This window comes from Pristis pectinata, chromosome 13 (genome assembly GCF_009764475.1).
Source record: "Pristis pectinata isolate sPriPec2 chromosome 13, sPriPec2.1.pri, whole genome shotgun sequence".
In the NCBI taxonomy this organism is placed as follows: Eukaryota; Metazoa; Chordata; class Chondrichthyes; order Rhinopristiformes; family Pristidae; genus Pristis; species Pristis pectinata.
The window spans coordinates 22,098,407-22,124,194 of NC_067417.1; the positions used below are offsets into that span (position 1 = coordinate 22,098,407).

The 25,788-nt window shown below is 40.1% G+C and overlaps 1 protein-coding gene across 1 annotated transcript in view; it reads left to right on the forward strand.

The window, feature by feature from the left end:
• piezo1 (piezo-type mechanosensitive ion channel component 1) overlaps positions 1-25,788 on the forward strand; it is a 217,726-nt gene that overhangs the window by 105,697 nt on the left and 86,241 nt on the right. The window contains 3 exon segments of the mRNA XM_052028089.1: positions 7,115-7,265; positions 21,947-22,124; positions 22,683-22,896. Coding sequence (XP_051884049.1) covers positions 7,115-7,265; positions 21,947-22,124; positions 22,683-22,896 — 543 coding nt within the window.

The following is a 25,788-nucleotide window of genomic DNA, read 5'->3' on the forward strand; positions in this document are numbered from 1 at the left end:
TATGGTAGTTTTTCCACATTGTGTGGGTAGCAGCACAAGAGTGTTCAATCATCAACGCCTGCCTCCCCCTCCATCAGGGGTTATGCCAAAGTGCAGATTTTGTGACGAGATGCAGCTGCTGGCTATTTTCCTGCACATTTGATATTTTGGAAATAGATTCTGAATAGTTATCCAGCTTGTTTCAATGATGGGATTTGTGGTTGACTACTTCATTTGTACTGCCTGACCAAATATGTCTGTTTATTTGCAAGGTTTTATTCACTGAGGTGGAAGAGCTAAAATATAAAAGGAATGGCACTGGTACTTCCAAAATTATGAGAAAATGTTTACATCGTAAGACCTTCCCCGATTACAGCACCACTTTGTGTGTAGCTACTATTGAACCAACACTCACTTTAAAAATAGTGTATTTCAGATCCATTTGATTTTTACACATCCTTCCACTAACATTAACACTGTAAAATTTACATATCCAGATTTTGCTTTGTGAAAACCCTTGATGTATTTTCATGACGGGATCTATTAACTACAAATATTGTGGACTCTATAAATCTAAATAAAACAGGGATAGTTTCATGGAGACATAAGAGACTGCAGATGCTGGAATCTGAAGCAACAAACAATCTGCTGGAGGAATTTAGCAGGTCAGGCAGCATCTGTGGGAAGAAAGGAATTGTTGACATTTCAGGTCAAAATCCTGCATCAAGAATGGTTTCACGTTGGTGACCTTTCATCAAAATCTGTTGCAGGAGTTCTGTCCCAGTGTCCTGATAAAAGTTCACCTGAAACATTACTGTTTCTCTCATCGTAGATCCCACTTGACTAACTAAGTAGTTCCTGCATTTTCTGTTTTAATTTTCTATTAACTATGTCAACACCTCTAATTAATTAAACTGGGAAGGAATAATGTCATACTTGGAAATTGCACTTTTTGATGAGCTAAATTGTCATTCACTTTATGGTAATGACCATTTGGGTCACCTGCAAAAACATCATGAAACTGGCCCCGTGTGTTTGATACAGTATAGGGTGGTTTACATGCGTTGGCTAAACAGGATCTGTGTATTTCACAGTGGGAGCACATCAACATAGCACAGCTGGTGACACATTGGTCTGCACCAATGACAGATGGGTGTCAGCCCTTAGAGCTACACTTCCCATGGCAACCAGACTGCAGCAACACACACGCTGGCTGCCATGGAGGGTAGGAGCACAGTTCCTGGATTTACTCAGTGTGATATTGAATCCAGGTTTAGGTGGTAGAGGCCAAATGGAGAGCCTTGTGCTCTGATGGGGAGGTGACCACCAACACTACCAGTTTTATGGGTGTTCACTGGAGGTGCCTTGGGTGGTGTCAACCAGAAGTGAGAACAACCCTGATAAATACGCCAAGTAAGCTGCAGGGGGTTTGCACCCCGGGCAGGGGATTACTTGGTTATTGGGTTGGTTTGGCCCAGCCATCTAGAATGCCCCAGAGGAGGCTACGTTTGGGATACTTTCATGGTAGGGCTGATGTGGCTGCACAGCAAGATAACTAACAAAAAATCAGGCCCCTGTGCACGACTCGTCCAGTACATGGAGGAGTCCATCACCAAGCTCTCACAGGAGGCTTTGATTAGCCAGGTGGCCATGACTTCCACTTGAGATTTCAAGGGCATTTTTTTGCTGCGGACCAGTGACACTCTCCCACACAGTGACTACTAGTTTAGCTGACAGCTGCTGTGGAGGCACTGATAGAGGCTATGTGACTTATTACTGCCCCAGCTATACCTGCCTCTTCGTTGGTTACATTGAACAGTCTCTGTTCCAAGCCTACTCTGGCCCCATTCCTCAACTCCTTTCTCCGCTATGTCGATGACTGCATGGTGCCACCTTTTGCACCCGTGTGGAACTCGATAGTTTCATAAATTTTGCCACTAATTTTCACCCTGCTCTCCAATTCACTTGGACTGTCTCTGACACTCTCTCCTTCCTCGATCTTTCCATCTGCATCTCAGGAGATTCCTTTTCCACCGACATCTTCTACACACTCGCTGACACCCACAGCTGCCTCGATTACAGCTCCTCCCACCCTGTGTATCTTCTACACACTCGCTGACACCCACAGCTGCCTCGATTACAGCTCCTCCCACCCTGTGTATCTTCTACACACTCGCTGACACCCACAGCTGCCTCGATTACAGCTCCTCCCACCCTGTCTCTTGCAAGGACGCTATCCCTTTTTCTCAATTTCTCCACCTCTGCCGCATCTGCTCCCATGATGAGGCTTTCCACTCCAGGACATCCAAGATATCCAACTTCTCTACTAACCATGACTTCCCCCCCCTACCGTGGTCGACAGAGCTCGCACCTGCATCTCTGCCATTTCCCACACCTCTGCTCTCACCCCACCCTTCCCAGACCCAACAGGGATAGGGTCCCCCTTGTCCTCGCACTTCATTCCACCAGCCTATGTATCCAACACATCATTCTCTGCCACTCCCACTATCTCCAACTGGACCCCATCACCAAGCATATCTTCCCCTCCCCACTCCTTTCTGCCTATCGCAGGGACTGCTCTCTCCGTGACTCCCTAGTTCACTCCTCCCTCCCCACCCATCCCGCTCCCACCCTGGGGATTTTCCACTGCTCCCGCCATAGGTGCAACACCTGTCCCTACACCACCTCCATCCAGGGACCCAAACAGTCCTTTCAGGTGAGACAGAGATTCACCTGCACCTCCCTTAATATCATCTACTGCATTCGGTGCTCCTAGTGTGACCTCCTCTACATTGGTGAGACCAAACACAGACTAGGTGACCATTTCGTAGAACGCCTGCGCTCCATCTGTAACCGTGATCTGCATCTCCCCGTTGTCAGTCACTTCAGCTCCCCCTCCCACACAATCACTGATATATCAGTCCTCGGCCTTCTCCACCGCCAGGAGAATTCCAAGTGCAAACTGGAGGAACAGCACCTCATTTACCATCTTGAAACCTTGCAGCCTAACGGCATGAACATTGAATTCTCCCACTTTAAGTAACCCCTACACCCCTCACCCCCACACCCATCCCCAACCGTGCCTTTTCCTTTCTTCAGTTTCCTAGCCTATCCGTCTTTTTTCTACCCCCCTTTTCCTCTCCTTACCTTTGACCCATCATCCGATGAATCTGCTCTCCCCTCCTCCCCCGCACCTGCTGATCACTATCTCTTACCTGCATCTACCCATCGCCACCTTGTGCCCACCCTGCCTCCCCTCTTTTGTCCACCTATCACTGCTCTGCTTTTCTCTTTATGTATTGGGCTTCCCCTTTTTCCTAATCTTCAGTCCTGAAGAAATGTCCTGACCCGAAACCTGACCCTGCTTTTCTCCATGGATGCTGCCTGGCCTGCTGAGTTCCTCTAGCAGCTTGTTTTTTCCATCTTGATTCCAGCATCTGCAGTCCTTTGTTTCTCTGCTTTGTCTTCTACACGGCCTCACCATGATCCAGCTAGAGGCTTGGTTTTTGCCACACCAGAGCAGGTTGAAACTCTAAAAAGTCAGCAACAGGAAGCAGGTAGGTCCTCAAAAAGTAGGGAGCCACCATTTGTGAGTAGTTTGATGCTCTTCATGAGCACGGGGCTCTCCACGAGCAACCTGCTGTCCTCCAGGACCAGTGCATCCTACATACGAGGAGCTAGCATTTTTGCTTAAACAGGGAAATGCCCTATGTTGGCAGATCAAGAGAGCGTGTCTCTCTTCTGTGGGAGGAAAGCACACACCCCAAAGCTTGCACCTCTTTATCACACTCAGATTATGCAGTGAGGTGACTCCAAGGAGAAGAATAAAGCAGCTGGAACCAGACACCTGTGATTCCACATCTGTCAGCAGGCTCTGCTGTGGGCTCAGGAAATTGCAACAACAGTGTGGCAGCAGAGTGTTGCACCTTTGTCTGCCCAGTCCCCTGAGAAACTGCCAGGCGTGCAGGCTCAGAAACTAGATGTCTGCCCTCATCAGGTCACCCAATCAGCATCCGCCACTGCCTCTCAGGCAGCGCACTCACCTGTGCTCCTCAACCAATTGGCTCAGGACAGCAGTCTGGAGCCAGCCTGTCTCAGGCAAGATTTTCTTGTAGCTCATCAAGGACATCTGGAAGGACTTGGAGCGAAAGAAAACAGTTTTCCAGAAACCAGACTGCAGCTGTGGAAGGGACAGAAACTATAGTGGTAAGACAGCAAAATCCACCAATAAGGTAGTGAATTGGAAAAAGCATGAAGCTGTGAATGTTCAGATCCAAAAATTCTGATTTTCCATTTTTGTATTATTTCATTTTTTATTGTTATAAATAAGCCAAAACTCAGTAGTGTGTTCAAATTCATCCTAATTTATGTCAAATCATATCCTTCATTACACAAAGAGAAATGTCACTGGTGTGGCAGCATCTAGTATTGCTGTACATCCTGGACTGTTTACTAATGGAGTGCTTTATTACTGCAGTGCCCATTGAATGAGTAATTGGAATTGGTTTATTATTGTCATTTGTACTGAGGTACAGTGAAAAACTTGTCTTGCATACCGTTCATACAGATCAATTCATTAGGCAGTGCTTTGAGGTAGGACAAGGTAAAACAATACAGAATGCAGAGTAAAGTGTCATAGCTACAGAGAGAGTGCAGTGTAGGTAAGACAATAAGGTGCAAGGTCATAACGAGGTAGATTGTGAGGTCAAGAGTCCATGTTATTGTACTAGGAAACTGTTCAATAGTTTTATAACAGTGGGATAGAAGCTGTCCTTGAGCCTGGTGGTATGTGCTTTCAGACTTTTGTATCTTCTGCCTGATGGGAGAGGGAAGAAGAGAGAATGTCCCGGGTGGGTGGGTCTTTGATTATGCTGGCTGCTTTACCGAGGCAGCAAGAAGTATAGACAGAGTCCAAGGAGGGCAGGCAGGTTTCTGTGATGTGCTGAACTGTGTGCACAACTTTCTGCAGTTTCTTGCAGTCCCGGGCAGAGCAGTTGCCACACCAAGCCGTGATGCATCCATCTCCTTCCTGTACTCTGACTCATCATTATTTGAGATACGGCCCACTACAGTGATATCATCTGCAAACTTGTAGATGGAGTTAGAGCAGAATCTGGCCATGCAGTCATGAGTATATAGGGAGTAGAGTAGAGGGCTGAGAATGCAGCCTTGTGGGGCACCAGTGTTAAGAATAATTGTGCCGGAGGTGTTGCTGCCTGTCCTTACTGATTGCAGTCTGTTGGTCAGGAGGTCAAGGATCTAGTTGCAAAGTGAGGTGTTGAGTCCCATATCTCGGAGTTTGGTGATGAGTTTGTCAGAGTATGTCAGATGTTGATGAGTATGTCAGAGAAAGCACTCCCTATTGGCTGGATGCACTCTAGAAGTTGGAAGGTGCCAGGGCAGTCTGCAGCAAATTCTGAAGCTGCCCAGTCAGGTCTCTCAATGTCAGCAGTGCGTCCCTTTTAAATAGTATTAAAAATAATAATGTAGTTTCATGTGCTCCTAGTTGTACCAAGACTGTTCAGTGATGGTCATCCAAAGGCCCTAATTTCTGTCAGCAAGGGACGAAATGGGCATTTTGCAAATAATGATATAATTTAGTGCCCATTCAAGGCCAGAAATTGCTTGGTCCAATTTTGCTTTTCACCTTGAAATGACTGCTAGAATGGCTAACTCAGGGTTACAATGATTTTTGAATAAAGTTAGCAACACTAAGTTATAGATTAGCATCAACAAATTCTGTATAAGGGTAAAAAAAAAAGTTATTTCCACCATCATTTGTTGTTGGGCCTGTTGCAACACAATGCTGGGAAACTTGCACTGAGGGGGAAAGAATGACAACAGTAGACATTGTGCATTCAGTCTGTCCAAACATTGCGTTCTCATTACTCATGGCTAATTTATGTCTAATTTCCAGCTGACTAGTGAAAGTTTTCCATATCCAGATCTAGCATCACTTAGCCAGAACCAGCAGAGTTATGCTTCAATTAATAGACCTAAAATTTGCTCTTAGTGAAGTTGAAATTATAAATCTGTAGCAGCAGGGTTTGGGCAAATGTTTTGTGAGGCTGTTGTTTAAGCTGCAGCATTGTAGCACTGAAGTGGCAATTTGCCAGTTTTGCTTTTAAACATTGAACTCCTGTGAGACAAACAGTAAAAATAAGTTTTGTTAAACTGGGCAAATTCCCAACTATCTAAAGGAATTTGACAAGTAGAAGCTGAAATACAATGGTATTGTCAAAAGAATTTTGCTGCTTCATAAAATTGCAATATTTCAATGATTTATTTGTTGTGGACCATGCCTTGTCTTCAAGCATAATTGGATATGTTTAATGTGCAGCTACAGGAGTAATTATGATTAATTGTGAATTTACTCAAAATTTTTTTTCTTCCATAAAATTTTCCATATCTGCTCAGTTTTGTTTTGGAAGTATTTATTGCTAACTTCATGGTTAATGGGGCAGTCCACATATCTAGCTTTGGAACTTAGTAAATCCCCTATAGATTTTGTGCTGGAGTAGGTGTATCCATGTTGTACTGTATTTACATTTCCATTCAGCATGTTTTCTTTTGTAACGTTTTCTGAGTGGCATGTCTGTTCAATTCACTGCTTTTACATCTACAGATAAATGCTACATTATATGTAATCACTGGCTAGTTTTTGCTGAAAGGACTTTTACATATACTCTTTTACTATTTGCTGAGTAAATAACGTACCACTTTATAGCCATAATAATTCAGTTGACTGAGATCACTTTAACATTTGCCAAAACAAATAGCAAAGGTGCTAAGTAAAACTTGAGAATATCCTTTTAAAAAAAACTTCTAACAGCGTTGGGGATCAGTGTCTTTATTTTGTTTTGCACATCCTTTCTACGTCACGCAGATAAAGTACACAGCTTCTTGTGCTTGGCTTAACATCGTAAATCCATCATTTACATTGTGATGGCTGAAACTCCTTTCATCTGGAAATCTTTTATCTGAGAACATGTTCTTTTTCATCATTGTGGGTTGGATTGAAACTTCTTGTGAAAAGACAATGTTCTAAATCATTATGCTCCAAGTTTTTTTCTGCCATGTTATTTAAATGATTGCTGAAATAATGGTCGTTATGTTTTTCCCCTTTCTTTCCTAGGCTCGATCTGAATGATATTGCAAATTGTATTCGATTGGTGGCTCCAGATTTGGGAATATTTATCATCAGTTGTATCACGTTAGCTTTTTGTAATTGTTTGGCAAAGAAAAAGAAGTCAATACAAAGCAAGGACATAGACAGCAATGAGGAGGTGAGTACCATTATTTCAGAATTACGTGGAAATTCTCCATAGAAACTTTTCTTTGACCATGCACTAGCTCAGTAATTGAATTGAAAGGTAATATATTCATGAGTTTTATGTTAGTCATATGCTTTTATATTTTTACCCTACCACTTCAATTGATAAGGGTTTCCCTTTTTATTCCAAACAAAAAAATAAGACATATAATCTGCTCTCAGATATTCCCTAATCATTTGAACTGACGGCTGGAAGGCAAATGTAGGTAAGGTCAAGTGTTAACTTGTTATTGGCTTGTGTGACTCATTGGTTAGAAGGATTTCTATTTTGTTTAGTGCTAATTGAAGGGCTCAGTTGCAGTTATTGAAAACATGGCACATTCAATTGTCTGTCTCACATATACATTAGAATATTGCATTCCTAAGATTTGTTGTAACCTATGCTTTGAAGATGGATGAAAGTAAAAGTTTGATGGCTAGAAATTCCTCCAAAATAGCTGTCATACCAAAGGCAAATTCATGGGTAGAGCTATAAGAGATGGTTCAGCCTGTGAGGTGGATCAGATCCTTGTTGGACTTCTTACCTTAAGTGTTTCATTCCTGATTAGAAAGTACTGAGTTTGAAACTTGAATCTTCTTGACATTCAAATGTGTTTACTAATTTTTAGCTGGCATCTAGGTATTCCTCCAGCATCATAGTGTTTTTCATCTAGTGCTTTGTTTGCTGGCTTTATTGACCTGTCACTACTTTTAAGTACCTATGTCCCTAGATTTCTCTGTTCCTCTTCCCCATTTCAACACTCATTTTCCAAGGAGTTTGTGTCCTTTGTTTTCTTCCAACCAAACCGAACTACTTGCTCTATCATCTTTGAAAATGCATCAGTAGTTCTCCCACCCAAGAACAAAGTTCAACAATGTAATTCTTTCCTGATTTCTCTCCCTACATCCCCAGGAACCATACATGCTCCCTGCCCTGCTCCCCAGCCATAAGTCCCTTGCTCCTCACACTTTCTGCTGACCCCTCATTCCTTCACAAGGTCTCAGTCAGTCAGAGGCCTTTCATCACTCAGCAATCCAAATGTGCTGAAAAATCACCATGAAGCCTGGATCGCTGAAATGAGAGGTCACCCATCCACATACATGCTGGGAGATTCAATTCAGTTTGCTATAGCCAGTAGGTTGGTGGATCTGTGATCATCGAGGAACTCTCCCAGTCTGCTTGCATTCCAATGAGAAATCAAGTACCAATAATTACTTCCATAATTTATTCTACAGATGATCTTTCCTTTAACTGAGAAAATGCCACTTTACTTCCAGGACTGGTCAATTTAACGAGGTAGCACGTGACTACATTTTCTTGGCCTTTTAACCTTCTAGAATCAAACATACATGGTAGTTAGAAATCTATTAAGTACCTAACATTAATTCTTACAAAGTCATTTTTATATAATCACTTCCAATTCAAGGTGGCTTTGAAATGAGATGAATTATAACTACACATACATTCATCCTTTATTATTCGCAAGGGATATTTTCCAGAGATGCTCGTGAATAATGAATTTCGCTGTAATAGTTATGACCTAAATAAACTTATGAATTTAATACTCATATCAAAAAATACTTGTTAAATATTAAGATAAGTATCCAAATAATCTATTAAATACATAAATGATATCAATAATTATGGTATGTCACTATTATTATTCAGAAAAGTTTAGGCAAGAGACTGGAATATGGTTAACAGGTGAAGTGCGCATTACAGGTATTGGAATAAAATAAAAGAAACTCCTCGCCTGCTCCTCCTCATGGCTTGCAGGCATCAAAACAATAAACTACAATAACAAAAGGCAAAATTACAAAGTAAGCTCAATAAAAACCCCATCAGAAACAATTTTTGGATATTTATATCCTCTGCTTTTTTTTAAACAAAACAGAAGATAGGCTCACACGGGTGCTATGGTGTGAGCAGCAGGGGAGACACGTTATACAAAACTGCAGTGCTTTTTGAAGCTGCAAGAATCATGCATACTTTTCTTAGTCACCTGATCACCAGTGCAGATCACCAGTAGATGAAACTGCAAGTAATAAATCTGTGAGTAATGAGGGATGAGTGTACTGCTGAATTATTTGAGAATTGGGTTTAGATAGAAAGTCAACCATCTACTATGGTGGTGGCCATCTCAATGAGAGAGTTTTATATAGTTCAAAGCCAATTACTCTTCATTAAAGTAAGTCTCTGATTGTTTAATATCTGTAGATATAATTCCAGGATTGGATTGAAATCCAAATGTCTCTACTTTGATGTTAGCAGAACATTTTTGTTACAGTGTACTCAGTAAATTATTACCAGAAAAATATTCAGACAGGGTAAGGTACAAGCACCACAAGTGTTAGATATAGAAGAGAGAGAAAGGTTGACCATCTCTTTCTTCAGATAACACTGCTTCTACATACAGCTAACTGTTTTGCTTTTCCATGGAAAACATGGATGAAATTGCAGAGGGAATGTGGAATATGTTTCACACATCAAGAGCTATAAAATTTCACAGCACAAGCTGGGAATATGTTTCATGTCTGGCACCTGGAAGGGACCAACCAGCAATCATAAAAATATGAACTTTGTACTTAGTAAGATGTTGTGCACTCTGTTTGAGAGGATAAAATTAATTGTATTCCATGTACCCATGATGGGTAGGAACAACTGTACAGTTGGATTCTGGGTAATGCATCACTTTAAATCCCCAAAAAGTGAGCCTTTTAAGTCTCCAGTGTTTTGTGTTCAATATTTTATTTAATATGTATTTCCTATCAATTGATATTGTTGCAATTTCAATAGCTGTTGAAATTATATGGTGTGCACTATGTTAAAGAATCACATGGAGTTGTAATGACAAGTTATTTCTAATTCACTTTCCAGTGAACTCTACACAGGGAGCTGAAACAAATTGTAGCCTTTAGGGTGTTGAAGTAAACAGGATAAATGTATTTCAGAACACAGACACAATTCTGGCCCTTTTTCAATGACACAGTTTCAAGTCTTTACTTTGGTTGGCTACATATATAAAATCAAAGCATTGTACAAAGTAATATAAGAAAAGAGGAAAACTAGTTTGAAGCCAGTAGTTTTTCTGCAGCATTGACTGTAGAACTGGGAGTCTTACAATTTAAAAACCACAGCACCAGCAATAGGGGTTAAACCGCAGTGTAAGAAATTTACACAGGCATTAAATTGTGAATGTGGATATAACGTTTATAATGACAAAGGTTGATTGTGAAAGACAAGTTGTACAAGCATGAGGGAAGGTGAATTTCCTCACCACCCAACTAACTCCTGCACCAGGACATGAGTGAAAGACTTTCCAACACATGCAAATTACGACGATGCTCAGCTTCTGCCAAATGTCCTATAACAGAATGGTTAAAGTTCAGAGGAAATGCACCCATAGAATTTTTCAAAATCTTGTGGGTAAACTTACAGACAGAAATATATAATTATTCAGTATTTAAACAATTTGTTTTCAATTTTTATACTAACAAAACCTAAGTGTGAGTAAACTGGTGAGAGCAAAACAATAAATTAATTTCCCATTTTTACTGCTAAATATTTTGTTTACAGTCTGAGGGTATGAATAGAGAATAGCAAACAGCATCAAATGTAAAAAAAAATCAGGGATATATAGACGACTTAGCCATTAATAATCAAGTATAATATTAAGAAACAAAATATTATGAAGAGTGATCAGCATAGATTGCAAAATGGATGATCATACTTAACAAATTATTTGCATTCTTTGAGGCAATAACTGAGAATGTAGACATGGATAATGTAGGAGATGCAATATACTTGGATTTCCCCAAAGCTCTTGATAGAGTATACCTGACAAAGGTGTCAGGGGACTAGTAGCAGAATGGATGGCAAGATGTCTGCCAAATAAAATAGAGTCTGAGGCAGCAACTCAGATTGGAAAATGATGGAACATGATGTCTCACAAGGATTGGTGCTGAATGGTCAACATTTAAATAAACAATTTCCACTCCAGAATCACAGAAAAAGAGCTTTAAAATTTGTGGTGACCCCAATATGGAGAATGCAGTTAATACACAAAAAAAAAGCTATAATTAGAAGGAGGAATGTTTTAAAGTAAGTTACAAGGTTAATTTTATAATTTTCTGTTTTTATATAGAATCATCTTTATTGTATTATAGGTACTTATAGTCTTTGCCTAAGAAGCAATTAAGAGTTCTTAGCCCTGTGACTAGCATGTGCGGTGTAGGTCAGTATAAAAGTGATAACTTTTCAAATAGCAGCCAACTGACGTGTGCTTGGGATTGGAGTGCATCCTAAATAAGCTGGGATAAAATGCACAATCATGACAATTCCAGGTATTATATCATCTCTCTGTCATATGATAGATCAGTTTTCTGAGTTTGCCATTTAATTTGTGATCTTTTAAAGAAATTGTGGGGCTAGGTTTCAAACCACTTATAATGGGCTGGGCCATTCAATTGGATGTCCACTTGTGACTCTCAGAATATTCCCACAGCATGTGATCTTGCTGTCCAACACTGAGCATCAGATTTTCAGCAGCTGCAGTTTTTAAAATATTTTTTACTAAGCTTATATAACTTTTGATCTTTTGCCAAAATTGATACATTCCAGCAAGTCAAAATTTTATGCCAGACACCGTAGATATCATATAATTTTCTGTGAATTTAGAATTTCAATGAAGCTGCAGATTGGAGAGGTAATTTTGAAATAAACTTCAATATGGATAAGTAGGAGGAGAGGCCTTTTGTTGAAATGGTTGAGGAAAGCACTTACTGCTGGGAAATGTGCTCAAGTGGCATGGAGGAGCAGAAGGATCTGGAGCTACATCACTAAAAGTAGCAGTGAAATCAGAAAATGCCGTAAATCCTCAGCAAGTTGGGCAGCATCCGTGGAGAAAGGAACTTGTGAACATGCAAATTAAGAACAGAAGTAGGCCACTCAGCCTTCAACCCAACCTGACTGTAAATTCAACTCCACATTCCTGAATACTTGCAGTAACCTTCTATTCCCTTGCTTATAAAGAACATATCTTCCTCTGCTTTAGAAATATTTGCATGGCCCTTTGAGGAAGAATGTTCCAAAGACTTGGAATCATCTCTGTATTAATTGGGCTATCTCATATTTTTAAACAATGACTCCTAGTTCTAAGATGTGTAAACATCTTCTCCACACTCATCCTGCAAAGACCACTTAGAATCTTTTATGTTTCAGACAAGTCCCTTCTCATACTTCTAAATTCCAGTGGATGCAAGCCTGGCCAAATGGGATTAATGTTTTGGGATGATGAAACTCTAATCAACCTTCCATCAGGACCAAAGGCGCACGGAAGTTAAATCGAGTCATAAAAATCAAAGCACAAGAGTTCATTTCTAGAAGGATAACACTGAAAAGCAGGGAATTTACACTAAACTTGTTCAGAACCTTGGTTAGATCATACTTTAAAGTAGTATGAATAGTCCTGGGTCTAGGAATTCCTTTGCACAACTCTTGGGAAAAGGAGTGGGTGGGGGGAGGGAATATGCTCTGGAGTTGATAATAAAATCTTCACCCAGAATGGAGCAATATTGCACCCATTTCTGACCCTCTTAGCACCTGATGGGAAATCTGGCACCTGACCTTCCACTGGGTTTTCCTTAGCACTAGAAACTTTTACCCAACATTCAAGCAACATTTTTTGTCCTCGCTGAGATTTGTAACCTTTTGCAGCCTCAAATACAAGTTCACCAGTCTGCGTGGGCTGTGCTGCTCTTGGAAATCCTGTCTTCAGGATCATTCCAGGATTCACCCAATGATTTCTGCCATTACTGCATTAAGGATGTCACCCAAACTCCACACTCAAGCAGAGAAGACTTCATCTCCTCTTCCTTCAGCAGGAAATGGGATTTTCTAGCATCGTAGGTTCTTCCAATGTTCACCATTCATATACTCACTTGTTTAGTATTACTTTTAATATCTCCCACCTAACAACCTCTGCCAGCAGTGCTGTAGTCTCCAAGATTTCCAAGGCCTCCAGACACATAGAACATAGCTCTTGCAGGTACTCTTCCTCACTGGGCTGTGCAGATCTCTCTGATTCTCTGGAAGCAATCTTACACTCCTTCTCATCATTTTTGTATCCATTCTTTAAGCAGCGGCACTCCCCTGTAGCCAGAAGAGTGTTGTTTGTATTGTGACCGTTTAAGGGGTGCCTGCTGATATCGCAGCTGGGAGGCTGCAAATCACAGCTGCAAGAAATTTCAACTGACACACCACAATGTTACACAGGGAACTGACAATCTAATCCTGGGGATCTCATAGTAGGTGACTGCAGTTTATGAAAACTTTAAGGAAGTGTTAGTGTGAAACTCAATGCTGTTTTAATGTAATTTAAATATGGTAAAGCAATTTTTAGACTCTAGTTTCCATATGGCCAAAAGGGCTGTAAAAGCACTGGAGCAGGTGCAAGTAATGGGATGAGACCAGAGCAGTGAGGTTTTATCTATTGCAAAGGATTGAATAGGTTGAGCGTCTGTTTTCTAGAAGAGAGAGCACTGAGTTGTGTCTTGACAGAAGTCCTAAAGGTCGTGTACGGGTTTGATAGAGGAGAAACAGAAATGTTACTTCTAGCCACTGAGATAAGAACCAGGGCCATAAATAAAAGATAGTCAGGAGAAGCTCCTTTGGCCAAATATTGTCAAGAATGTAAAGCTCACGATCACAAAGAGTAATTGAAGCAAATATTGTCGATGAAATTTGGGGAAGGTAGATAAACACATTGGGAGGAAAGGGGTAGGAGGCTGGGTTGGGTAGGATGAAGAAATCTGGAACTAGGTTTGTGTGGACTCTTTGGGCCAAATAGCCTGTTTTATGCTACATAACACTACCTAATGTAATCCATTTGATTTGGTTCACGTACAGATTTTAATTGGCTCAGGAAAGGCCCACAGATATGGAAAAGAATCAAATATTTGAAAAGCTCTCAATTTCCAATCTTGTTTGTTATTCTCAGTCAAAACATATCTCTCACATTAACTGAAGGACAGCTGTTTTCTATCCCTTTTAGATGGTGCAAGAGTTTCTCTATTAAACCCAAAATAATTAAAAGGAAGAGTCAAGTCAAAGCTTCCATAATGCTCTTGTTTATCTCAACTACCCATTTGTGTGTAAAATGTTCACAATTCTTGGAAGTTTTCCAGTGCCAGTGTTGTGCCTGCTTCATGATACAAGCTCACAATTCCTGCTGCAGTGTTTGAAGAGTACACTACGTACTCCCTCTTGCTCCCTACCCAGCCTCAAACTTCCACGCGACTAGTTCTCTATGCTTCCTGCATGCAGGAGCCAAGGTCTTTCAGCATCTCGTATGTAAAAGCACAATCCTAGGCTCGTAACTATCATTTATCTCTTCCTTTGGTTGGCTGTCCATTTCTGTTTATGGTCCAGAGTATGAAAATATTGCATGAAATATGAGTAGCAACAAAAAGGCAGTTTACTAGAGAGGTGATTGGTTTTCTGCTGCTGCAATAAACGTTTTCTTTGTGGTGCCAGATATAAACAGTCGCAAACACATTTATTTTTACCTTTTTGAAAAGGATATTGGATAAGGCTGTATTTAATATTTGCATTAATGCTGCACAATGCTAATTTTCCGCTTTATCCTGGAGTACAAAACGTATATAAAAGAAATATTTATAAATAACTATGTACAAAACAAACATGTATAATCTTCCTGACCAAGAAACCTTTTCTGCTTTTCAAATTATATTTCTAGAAATTAATTGGATAGCAGATTCCAACGTGACTTGGGGAAATGATTTACATAAGAATTCTCTCTTCTACCTATTTTTTAATGGCTAGAATAAATGCATATTGTCTAAATTTGGGGAAAATATAATATTAAAAATGTATGTCTATTGCAGTATTTTTGTGATAGTTTATGGCTATAAACAGGAATGTTCTATCATAGATTTAATCCAGATGTTGTCGTCCCACCGATTTACAGGAACATCAAAGAGTGATGGAGAAATGCAGCCTCTGTATATCGTCCACACTGACCATCAGCCACCTATTTTACACTAATCCTACATTAATCATATTTTTTATTCTCCCCACATTCTCTTCAACAACCCCCGGATTCTATCACTCACCTACACACTAGGGACAATTTACAGTGGCCAATTAACCTACCAACCTGCACATCTTTGGCAGGTGGGGGAAACCAGAGTACCCAGACAAAACCAACTCCATCACAGGGAGAATGTGCAACTCTACACAGAGAGCAGCCGAGGTCAGGATTGAACCCAGGCCTTTGGCGCTGTGAGCCAGTGACTCTACTAGCTGTGCCACTCTGCCACCCCAAAAATGCACAACCATTCTAACTCTTGAAGCTTAGGCTTTTTTTTTCCAGAAGGTTTTGCAAACCATGGGAGAGGTTGTATTTCTTTGGAATCTGAAGGGTGAAAGTCAGCAGGTTGCAGTGAGGAGAGGGTGTGTCTGCTTTTGTCAGCTTTGACTTGCAATTCAGAAGACTTTGCATGTTGCTCTCCTCTACAATGTGAAGAGAAGGATTAGTCTTTGGGGATTTTGGCATATTCCAACATCCTGGTCACAACTTCAGCAATGACCCTGTCAAGGTTTAATAGCTGACAGTGTTAAAATTGTATGGAAAATAAAAATGGATAAAGTTTAGAAAAAGAGAATTGAATGTATAAAATGTCTTTCATTTCCAAAAGAACTTTACAGCAGAGAAAGTACTTTTGAAGTGTAATGCAGTAAACCCAGCACTTGGTTTGTGTCCAACTAGCTCCAAAAAACACTAGTTTGATGACCTAATAATATTTTCTGGTGATGTTGATTGAATTAACAATAATGGACAGGAAATCAGAAGCAACTCCCCACTCTGAAATACTGCATGGATTTTCATGTTTAATATCTCATTTGAAAGATGGCACCTCACATATTGCAGCACTCCTTCGGTACTGCACTGGAATATCAGCTTACGTACTTGTGCTCGTCTCTGGAGAAGGATTTAAACCCACAGTCTTTTGAGTTAGTGGTGAGAGTGTCAGCAAATGAGTTCCAAATGATAGGTCTATTGGTAGTTGTGTGATGTGAGATTAGCAGAGACTGCTTGACATCCATGTAACCTTGCCTTTTTTAAAAAAAAATCAACAGGGTTATTTAAAGATCAGGGGAGAGCATTCCTTAAGGAGAAAGAGAAACCTGTTTGCTAATAGCCTTGGATTAACCCTGCTGTGCTAACAGCAGCATTAATATCTACATGTATCAATAATCATCTTGAATGCAGAAAAACACTTCAAGGCAGTTCAGAGACATGAGGAGAGCAACATAACAGAATGAAAAAGGTTAAGAAGGATGAATGAGGTGGTTTTGAGTAAGGTGGTTTATAAAAAGGCCTCATGGGGAGGTGTGGTTGGTTGGAGGGGAATTCCAGATTAGAGACAAACAGAATCCTGAACGGCCTGGCATCAAGAAGGCAAGTAATTGGAGGAACCTAAAGGACTGTTGTCCAATTCCCCACACTGCAAAGAATAGCAAAATAAGATTTATGAAAACTTGAAGGGGAAAGAAGACGAGAAGTAATATAAAAGCAACAACATGCAAGGAGAAATTATAACGTGTGTTACATTGTCAAAACTGATGCAATATTTTCCTTGTATATACATACAGATAAAACACTGTGAAAATGTGGGAATAATCTTCATGCATGATTTGGCCATTTTTATGGTTATGTGGAAACCTGAAGCACAGTACTCAGGGAAACTGAATGCAACCAAGCAATGATATGAATTCTGTAACACTACAGTGCAATATATTTGTTTTGAAAAGATCTATAATGAGGAGCTTTGGAACATACAATTATTTCTAAATATTTCTGAGATTGCCAACTCATTATTTTATGTTGTCCTGTGGCAAAACAGCACTTCAACCACAAGATATAAAATTAAGTATTTAGACATCTATGTGTTCAGTAAAGAATACACTTTATTTCAGCAAATGTCAAGGATGACGGCAGCAAAAATGTATCTCTGAAAGAATTCATGCATGATTACTGCGGCTGGCTGACAACATTGGCTTATGCCGCTGTGTAATTACACAAAAAAGGCAAGTGTACTCTTGTCATTATCATTCCTGCTGGGTGAAGGTAGATGACAGACTATTCAATCACGGAGACCATAGTTCAGCCAAATTCCATTCTTGCCTTCGTTTATGCACTTACTTTCCAAAAAAGGCAACAGCATGGTCATTGAGACTATGCTCTCTGCACCACTCTAGGGTTATTGCCATGCCAGTTAAGGTCAGGTCATCCAGCACTGAGCAGGAGCTGAGCCAGGGGCTTGCAATTGGTGTGGATCAGTTACATAGTGAGCTGAAATAGATGCATGAACTCCCTGATACATGAAAGCTTTACTGAAGTATCTTAACTTGACAAAAGTTAACACGCTTTTGTCAAGCTAAGATGATGGCCTAAACTTGCTGACAAATGTTAGTTGCAGCACATGGTAAATGCCACTAAAGTTGCATGTTCAGCACATGGGTACCTTGAGCACTAGGGGCTGCATATACTATTAAATGGACACTGAGAATGCTTATTGAATTTGAAATTGCACCATTTGGTGTGTGGAGGACAACACAATAAAATAATAAAAAGATAGCAATGCATATAGCTTATGGGGGTTGGACCACCTTGTGATGAATTAGGACCTTATGTTGCTTCTATACATGTTTGGTGCATGAGTATCTTATGGTACTGGTCCTGTTATGATCATTGGTGGTGAAGATTAGGCAGGGTGTTTCTTATGGGAATAAGTATTGATTATGTTTTGTGAGATTTGTCTGTAGTTGCCAGTGAAGTATGAGCCTGAGTTCAGGGGTTGCAGTATAAACCGAAACTTTCAGTCCAAAACTGCATTAAATGGATGTGGAAGGCATTAGTGCTTTCCAGTAGGAAGGCAGCCATTATTGGTGTTTGAGAGTATCTTAATACTGTGATCATGTCACAGACTCAATATGTGGAATGTTTTCATTGCAAATGATAGCCAGAAAGGAAGAATCCATTCTGTTTTCATCTCTAGGTGTTAAGACATACAAGCTGATGAAAACCTTGCCAGCCCCAACCAGCAGCCAAGACATTTGTTGAGTTGGTTGAAGTGGCAGTACCCTGCCTCCAATCCTATAGTTTGATGGTGCACATTTAACAGACGAATTCTGGTGAAAATATCATGGACTTTCTGGCAGAGTTGGGTCAGATAACTTTTTTGAATCATGTACTAAGATTGTAATAGATTTTACATGCCTCCAAATTTCAGATGTATTAAAAACTATTAGAATCCTTACAGCTTTGACAGAAGCCAAAACTCTACCTCAAGCTTTACCTTCTGTGAAAGCCAGTCGAGTGCATTCTGGAACGCATTCTCAGCACTTTTCTGCCTGATGCCTAGTATCTGTCGGGGTCTGCTGCTTAAAGGTGTGGATGGCCAGTGAGATCAGCCCTTTGCATCCAGATCAGATGAGCAGGGGCTGTGGGGATTAGTGTGCAATAACTCCCAACCGCAGGCTGCGTCCAGCAAGTTCATTCCCAATGTCTTGGGTGTTTTTGTTTTTGGCTTAATCATTTTTAATTGTTCCCTTCATGTTTAGTGGTTTCAGAATGTTAGGGGTATTGAGAGGCACTGCAGACAATAAAGCTGGGGGAGTGTGTGGCTTTGCATTCTGCCAAAGGCTTCCACAGCACTCTGTGGGTGGGGTTTGTTCTGGTCCACAGAGCAACCTGATTAGGTTGCCCCCAGCCCTGGTCCAGAAGCTTTCATTCAACAAGTTATTCCTATTAGGTAAGTGCAGAACAATTGTGTATCTCAGTGGCAAGGATGGATGGCAAGATGCAGTGAGAAAAATCCAGGTTATTCTCTTTAAAAGTAGGTTTATCCCATTGCTGATTTAAATAAATGTCTAGATGAAGGGTCTCTATGTTGACTGTCCATTTCCCCCCACAGATGTTGTCTGACCCACTGAGTTCTTCCAGCATCTTATTTGTTGCTCCAGATTCCAGCATCTGCAGTCTCTTGTGTCTAAATAGATGCCTTGTTTTGTGCAATTCTAGCCCTAGTACACAGTATTGAAAAAAATAGATTAGTATAGAGATAAAATTAAGGTAGAAAGTCTGGAACCAGAATTAATTTAAATAAATTGTTTAATCAAATAAAAGGATTGCTTAAGAGAGTGGGCATTGATTTGTAATGTGACACCAGATTTGTAGTTGTGCCCAAAAAAAATCAAATCAGCCACAAACAAGTTTGTGAAGCTTTTTCTTAATGGTGATATTGCAGCAGTAACAATTCAAGCAGCGAAGCATTCACTCTATTGTCTGACCTATGTTGTACAAAGCTACGATTCAGCTATCTGCATTGCCATAGCATTCACATAACTTTTAAATATCTGATTACACTGTGTTGCAGTTCCTTGGGTAATAAATGTATTTTTAATCAGTCATTAAGAGGAGTGGCATGGAACTAGTCTGCTGAGAGTCTGTAGTGAATCTGGAGCAGTTGGACATAATCCACCCACATGGATTTCCACTTTGAGATAAGAACTTGGATAAGAATTTGGATAGAAACTTTGATTTACAATGCACATGGCAACAAATAGAGAGCATTTTTAATTCGTGACTGATTCTTTTTAAATTTAACTTCAAATAGCTGATATTGAAACATCTAGCAACATAGTGTGAGGATTGAGTTTTTTTAAAAAAAATCAATGTAAAAAAAAAAGTTGCAGAAAATATTTCAAAAATAATTCTTGGTTTTGGACATTGTAAGCAATTTTTTACTTGGTGGGGACAAGTCATAGTAGCCTCTCTTCCACCAATTGCAATTTTTTCGCATTTGTACTTTGAAGCTGATTTTTTTTCATGTAAACAGTAGCTGCTTCAATGAGTCTGGAGGAAGATTCTGAGAAAAGGTTATGAATTCAGGTGTTTCTTTAGACCTTGCAAGGGTGAATATTCAAAAAAGTGAAAATGCAAGTTAGTATTTTTTTCTTGATATCACTATAATAATGAACACATTAAACAAAGAACCATAATGATAAGAACATAAGAAATAGGAGCAGGAGAGGGCCATCTGGCCCGTCGAGCCTGCTCCCCCATTCAATAAGATCATGGCTGATCTGGTCGTGGACTCAGCTCCACCTACCTGCCTTTTCCCCAGAACCCTCAATTCCCCGACTATGCGAAAATCTATCTAACTGTGTCTTAAATATATCTAATGAGGTAGCCTCCACTGCTTCCCTGGGCAGAGAATTCCACAGATTCACTGCTCTCTGGGAAAAGCAGCTTCTCCTCATCTCTGTCCTAAATCTATTTCCCTGAATCTTGAGGTTATGTCCCCTAGTTCTAGTCTCACCTACCAGTGGAAACAACTTTCCTGGCTCTATCTTATCTGTCCCTTTCATAATTTTATGTCTCTATAAGATCCCCTCTCATTCTTATGAATTCCAGCAAGTATATTATGATGAAGAATTGGTACCTATCATGATTTGCAGTTATTTCTTGACAGAATGAGGTACTCAAAGAACACAATTCATTTCATTTCCTGGATCAATCAAAAAGTGCTTGCTGTATTCTTCTCAGAATTTTGTTTTGAAATCTATTACTGATGTGTGTATCTTGTCTCTACGTCAAAGCACTCATTTTGTTGACACTTAGCATATATGTGTGAGAGAGAGAGAAGGGAGAATTTTAAATCAGTCAGATATAAAACGGAGGTAAGAAAAGGAAGTTAATTCAATTACTTTTAGCAAATCCTTTTGGAGGCTATGATGAATTTTAGCTGGCGTGAGAAATCAAGGATAAGATAAAGGTGAAATAGATGGGAAAAATAAGTTAATTTACAACATTTGCATTTTTTGTGTCTAAAATGTATTAGCAGGTATAAGGGAAAATCCTTGTTGGTTGAAGAGACTCACATTGTAATAATCAATCACTTGCAGCTCATACCTGTGCCTGTAATTCCCAGATTTTCTTTTTATGATCAGCAAGAGTGGTACGCTATCAGTGCTGGAGTGTAAACTTGCTCCATTGCATTAGTAGTTATTTTAGGGAATCTGCCAACTGAACTTGCACCAATATCTTTGAATGTTTCCGAATGTCAAGGATAATCAGAAGCGTTCAAAGGCTCTGACAGTTGGTTAAGCCCAAGGGCATGGCTTAGCCAGCTGGCACTTATTTTTACTGCTGTTTTGTAGGGGTGGATTTGCACTCATTTGATGGCATTATCTTGTAGCTAGGCCCTGCTGTCGCGTTTGACCTAACCATTTTGTATTGCGATGGCTTTAGTCAGCAGGTCAATGCCGCCAATTCTGGAAAAGGTAGGCCATCCTTACCACACTGTTGTCAGCAAGTTCTGGCCTATTTCCCATTTCCTGTTGGGAAACTATATGAGAGATCCAGTAGTATAGACAGGTTTTATTAATGTATTTAGCTTCTCAGTAGCACTGTGGTGAAATATGGTTTGGTTGTGGCATCACGTTACAATGTGGAACCTGCTGAGCTGTTAGTTAATTTTGCTATTATTTATTTGGAACACACAGCATCCTTTTGAATTTTTCTTTCACAATATCTATTTCAATCTGTCGTGTTTGCTTGTTAGCAGGATGTAGAAGAGGAAGGTACGGATTTGGAAGATGCAACAGAGGATGAAGAAGATGCGGCTGAACAAGAAAGACGGAGACAAGACCATATAGCTGCATTGGCTCGACTGCGAACCACAGCACAAAAGCTTCTTGAAGCTACAGGGAAAATTGTGGCCATGCTGCTTTTGGCATTAGCAGGTAAATGTTTCGGTGATAATTGTTTGGTCATTAATTAAACTACTTAATTTTGGATGTGTACCCTTTTGTTTCATGGAGCAGAATCCATTTGTGATTTATCAGTCTGGTTACTACTAAACATGATTTTGGTTCAGATTACTAAACCAAGAAATTAGTATCTGCTGACATGTAAGTGGCTCTGATCTTCAGAAACTGTGCTGTTGTTTTGGACTGTTGAGTCGTAGACTTCCTCCTTTGGTCACGTGCACTAATCATGGCTACATAATAGGATGTACTCTGTTTCTGGCATTTACTTCCATTAACTTCAATGGAGCTATGTTTTGGAGGTGAATTATAATGAATATCTGCTGCAGTATCTTTGTTTATTACATGTGATTGATAATACATTTTACATATACGTCCATCAACTGAACAAAAGTGACGTAGAGGTTAACGGCTACCAAGTGCGTATGGGAATAAAGCTCATGAAATTTATTGAAGATAATAACAAAACAGATGTTCTGCAGCTTGTTTACATTATATTCATGTAATGCTGATTCTGTTGTTTTCACCTTGCAGGAATTACAGTTCCATCTGCATTCTCTGGTGCTTATTATCTGTTTTTCATTGGAATTTGTACATGGTGGGCCTGTCACCTTCCAATGACCCATATTGGATTTAATACAATATGTGTTATGGTGGCATTTTACACTGCGGGCCACATTATCTGCCTGTATATCTATCAGACTGCATTTATCCAGGAGATATTCCCCCCTGGTGGGCTCTGGTCCAGGTAAGGAAATATATTTGCTAAAAGACGAATGTATATGTTACTTACATGCACCAAAATAATTCCAAACTGTTTTAAAGTATATTGACATGGTGGCCTATTTACAAAAAAGTATCTTGATGTTAGAATGATGTCCATTTTTAATATCTTTGGTACAGCTCTGGAAAGCTCCCCTCTCCCAGCTTTCCTACACTTGCAAAATGAAACAAAATGTTGGAGGAAATAATAAGTTACAGGTATTTTCCGAGTCCATAAAAGGAAATGGCAATTATTTTAGCTGTGCCTAGTACTGCCAGTATTCCAAAACTGGACATTTAATATATTATGAAATAGTTCAATCAAAGGCAGTGCCTAGAGAGGCAGATGGTGTTCGTAGCAAAGTGGGGAGTTTGTGGTGACCAACAAAGATTGCTTTAGTTTTCCTGATGTTTGAAAGGTGTCTGGAAGTAGGATGACAGAAACAACATAGAACCAGTGTCAGGAGTCCACTGGTAAGATTGGCCTGAGTGCCATCAGATAAACTTGGGAGCTGATCCATGTGCCTCTGATTTAAGTCACCTACATGTAAATAAGAAAGTGGAGAGCAGCCAAGGTATAGTGTGGAACAGGAAGAAAAACTGTTTGCAGAGTCGCATTGGCTATGTTGACATAATAGTATAATAAACTTTCCAGTCAACTCAGTAAGTTTAAAGGAAGTGGGAAATATACAAGCACTCAAGACCCTGGTGCCAGCCACAAACTACCCACATTCCTGACCCTTGATGTTCTGGAACCTCAGCTGGCTCCACCAGCCCACAGTCCAGACCTCCAGCTCTGGCTGCACATCCCACTTGCACTCTGGACCCCCAACCTGCACTTAGGATTAATGAGTGAGCCAGATGCCAGGCCACCAGGATTTCCGAACTATCGGATGCTTGATTATCAGAATTGTAATTGATTGTACATGATGAAAAGACATTAAAAGAAACAAAATATTACATTACTAGCATGGAGTAAGTATAAGAAACAAAGGGCACCAAACTAGTCTAGTTAAGTTGCTATGTTTATCTGAGGTTTTATTTTCAGAACAATTTTACAGAATGACTAAAACCTGAAAATCCTGGTCAGATAGGATCTGTGAGGAGAGGAAGGCAAGGTTACTGCTTTGTGTCCATGGTGCTTTGTCAATGAAGAATCATTGACCTGTATCATTACTCTGCTGAGTTTTTCCAGCACTTACTCTTCTTGGATCAGGTTTATAGTATTGCTTGTAGTAGTTTGCTTTTCATGTTACAGGATAAAACTGTGGGTTAGGCAGAGGCTGGATTGAGTTTTTCCTATATCACTCACTCCATTTTTCAGTATGTGCTGGCAGGCTATAACAAGGACAAACTCTTGATGTGTGCAGCTCAACTTCCTATTAAGAGTAACACTATAATTTCTACAACCACTACTGCTGGATTAAATTATATTCAAGAGTGGTGATGGTTATTTGCCATTTCTCCAACTGCTTCAGTGGTGCTTTGAAATCAATTCATTAAACTCTCAGCTTCAAAATTCATTGCATTTTTCCAAGTTTGAGGTCTAAAAGTAAGGCAACTCAGTCAGCATTTTTTGCAGCTGGACATGCTGGACTAATTAGACTGGCTGCACACTCTGTCACTTGTCCATCTCTTCCCACACCCACTTGTCTTGGTATCGATCTCAGGAACTACTAAAAAGAAAGGGAGTAGTATGGTAAATCCACTCTGAAGTGTTACAGGTAAACTGACTGGAGTATCCCAGTGGTCATCCAAGTCTCCTAATGCAGGCAACTTGTCCTTTTGGGCAAATGTAGGCAACTTGCTCTTTGTTTCTCTCTGTATCAGGACTGGCTACTTCTGCTGTCATCCATCTGTGACATTGGCTCAGTTTCTCTCTCTCTACTTCTGTAGACTGGCCTGCTGGACACATGCTGCAGCCCTACTATTAGCAACACTTAACACAGACAAAGAAGCATAATCTATCTCTGACTGTGACGTTTACTCATTTGGTCTCACCCTATCAGAGGACTCACCCTACCATTTCTCCCCACATTTTCTTGAAATGAAACTAACTTGTTATCTCTCTTTTCCAGCTTGGATGGTGGGTGTTGGACCTGAAACGTTAATTATGTCTCTTTCTACAGATGCCGCCTGACCTGCTGAGTTTTTCCTGCATTTTTCTGTTTTTATTCCATTATAGCTTTTCTTCATTACAAATTGAAACAAGGTATGAAACTACCAGAAACCCAAAAGTTAATGCAGATACAGTATGGGGTGTCAGCAAAGAAGATAAAGGGTAATGATAGTGATCATCTGTTGAAGATTACCAAGTTGGTATGACATTACAGCTGTTGAAGTCTGCTAATAGATTTGGAATGAATGCATGATTAGGTTATAATTGCCACAGGGGACTTCAATTATCTGAGATTTTATTGAAAGTAGAGACATAAAGCAAGAAATTCCGATGTTCTTTGCATGGAGTTGCCATCTGACATTTTGGCCTTTTAATTCTCAGTTCAGGCCATAATGGAAGTTTGGAATCCTCCATCAGAGTCCCAGGTAATTCTTGTTCCACCAGATCCCCAGAGGTGGTGGCAAAATTATACACAGGCAGAAGGGAGTAGTGCTTGGTAACCTCAAACTTTGATTCCAGACATCATGAAGTCTCATGATATCAGGTTCAAAGGAAGTACCTCCTGTCTTCAATCAGCTGATAAACCAGTGCTCCTCTGTATTGAACAACACTTGAAAAAAAAATGTTAAGTCGTAAGGGCAGAGAATGTTCTCTGGGACTTCCATGTCCATCATGAAGAGTGGCTTGGTAACACTATCACAGACTGTTCTTTAGGACTTGGCCAGTTCATAGCAGCTACACTGGGACTGTGGCACATAG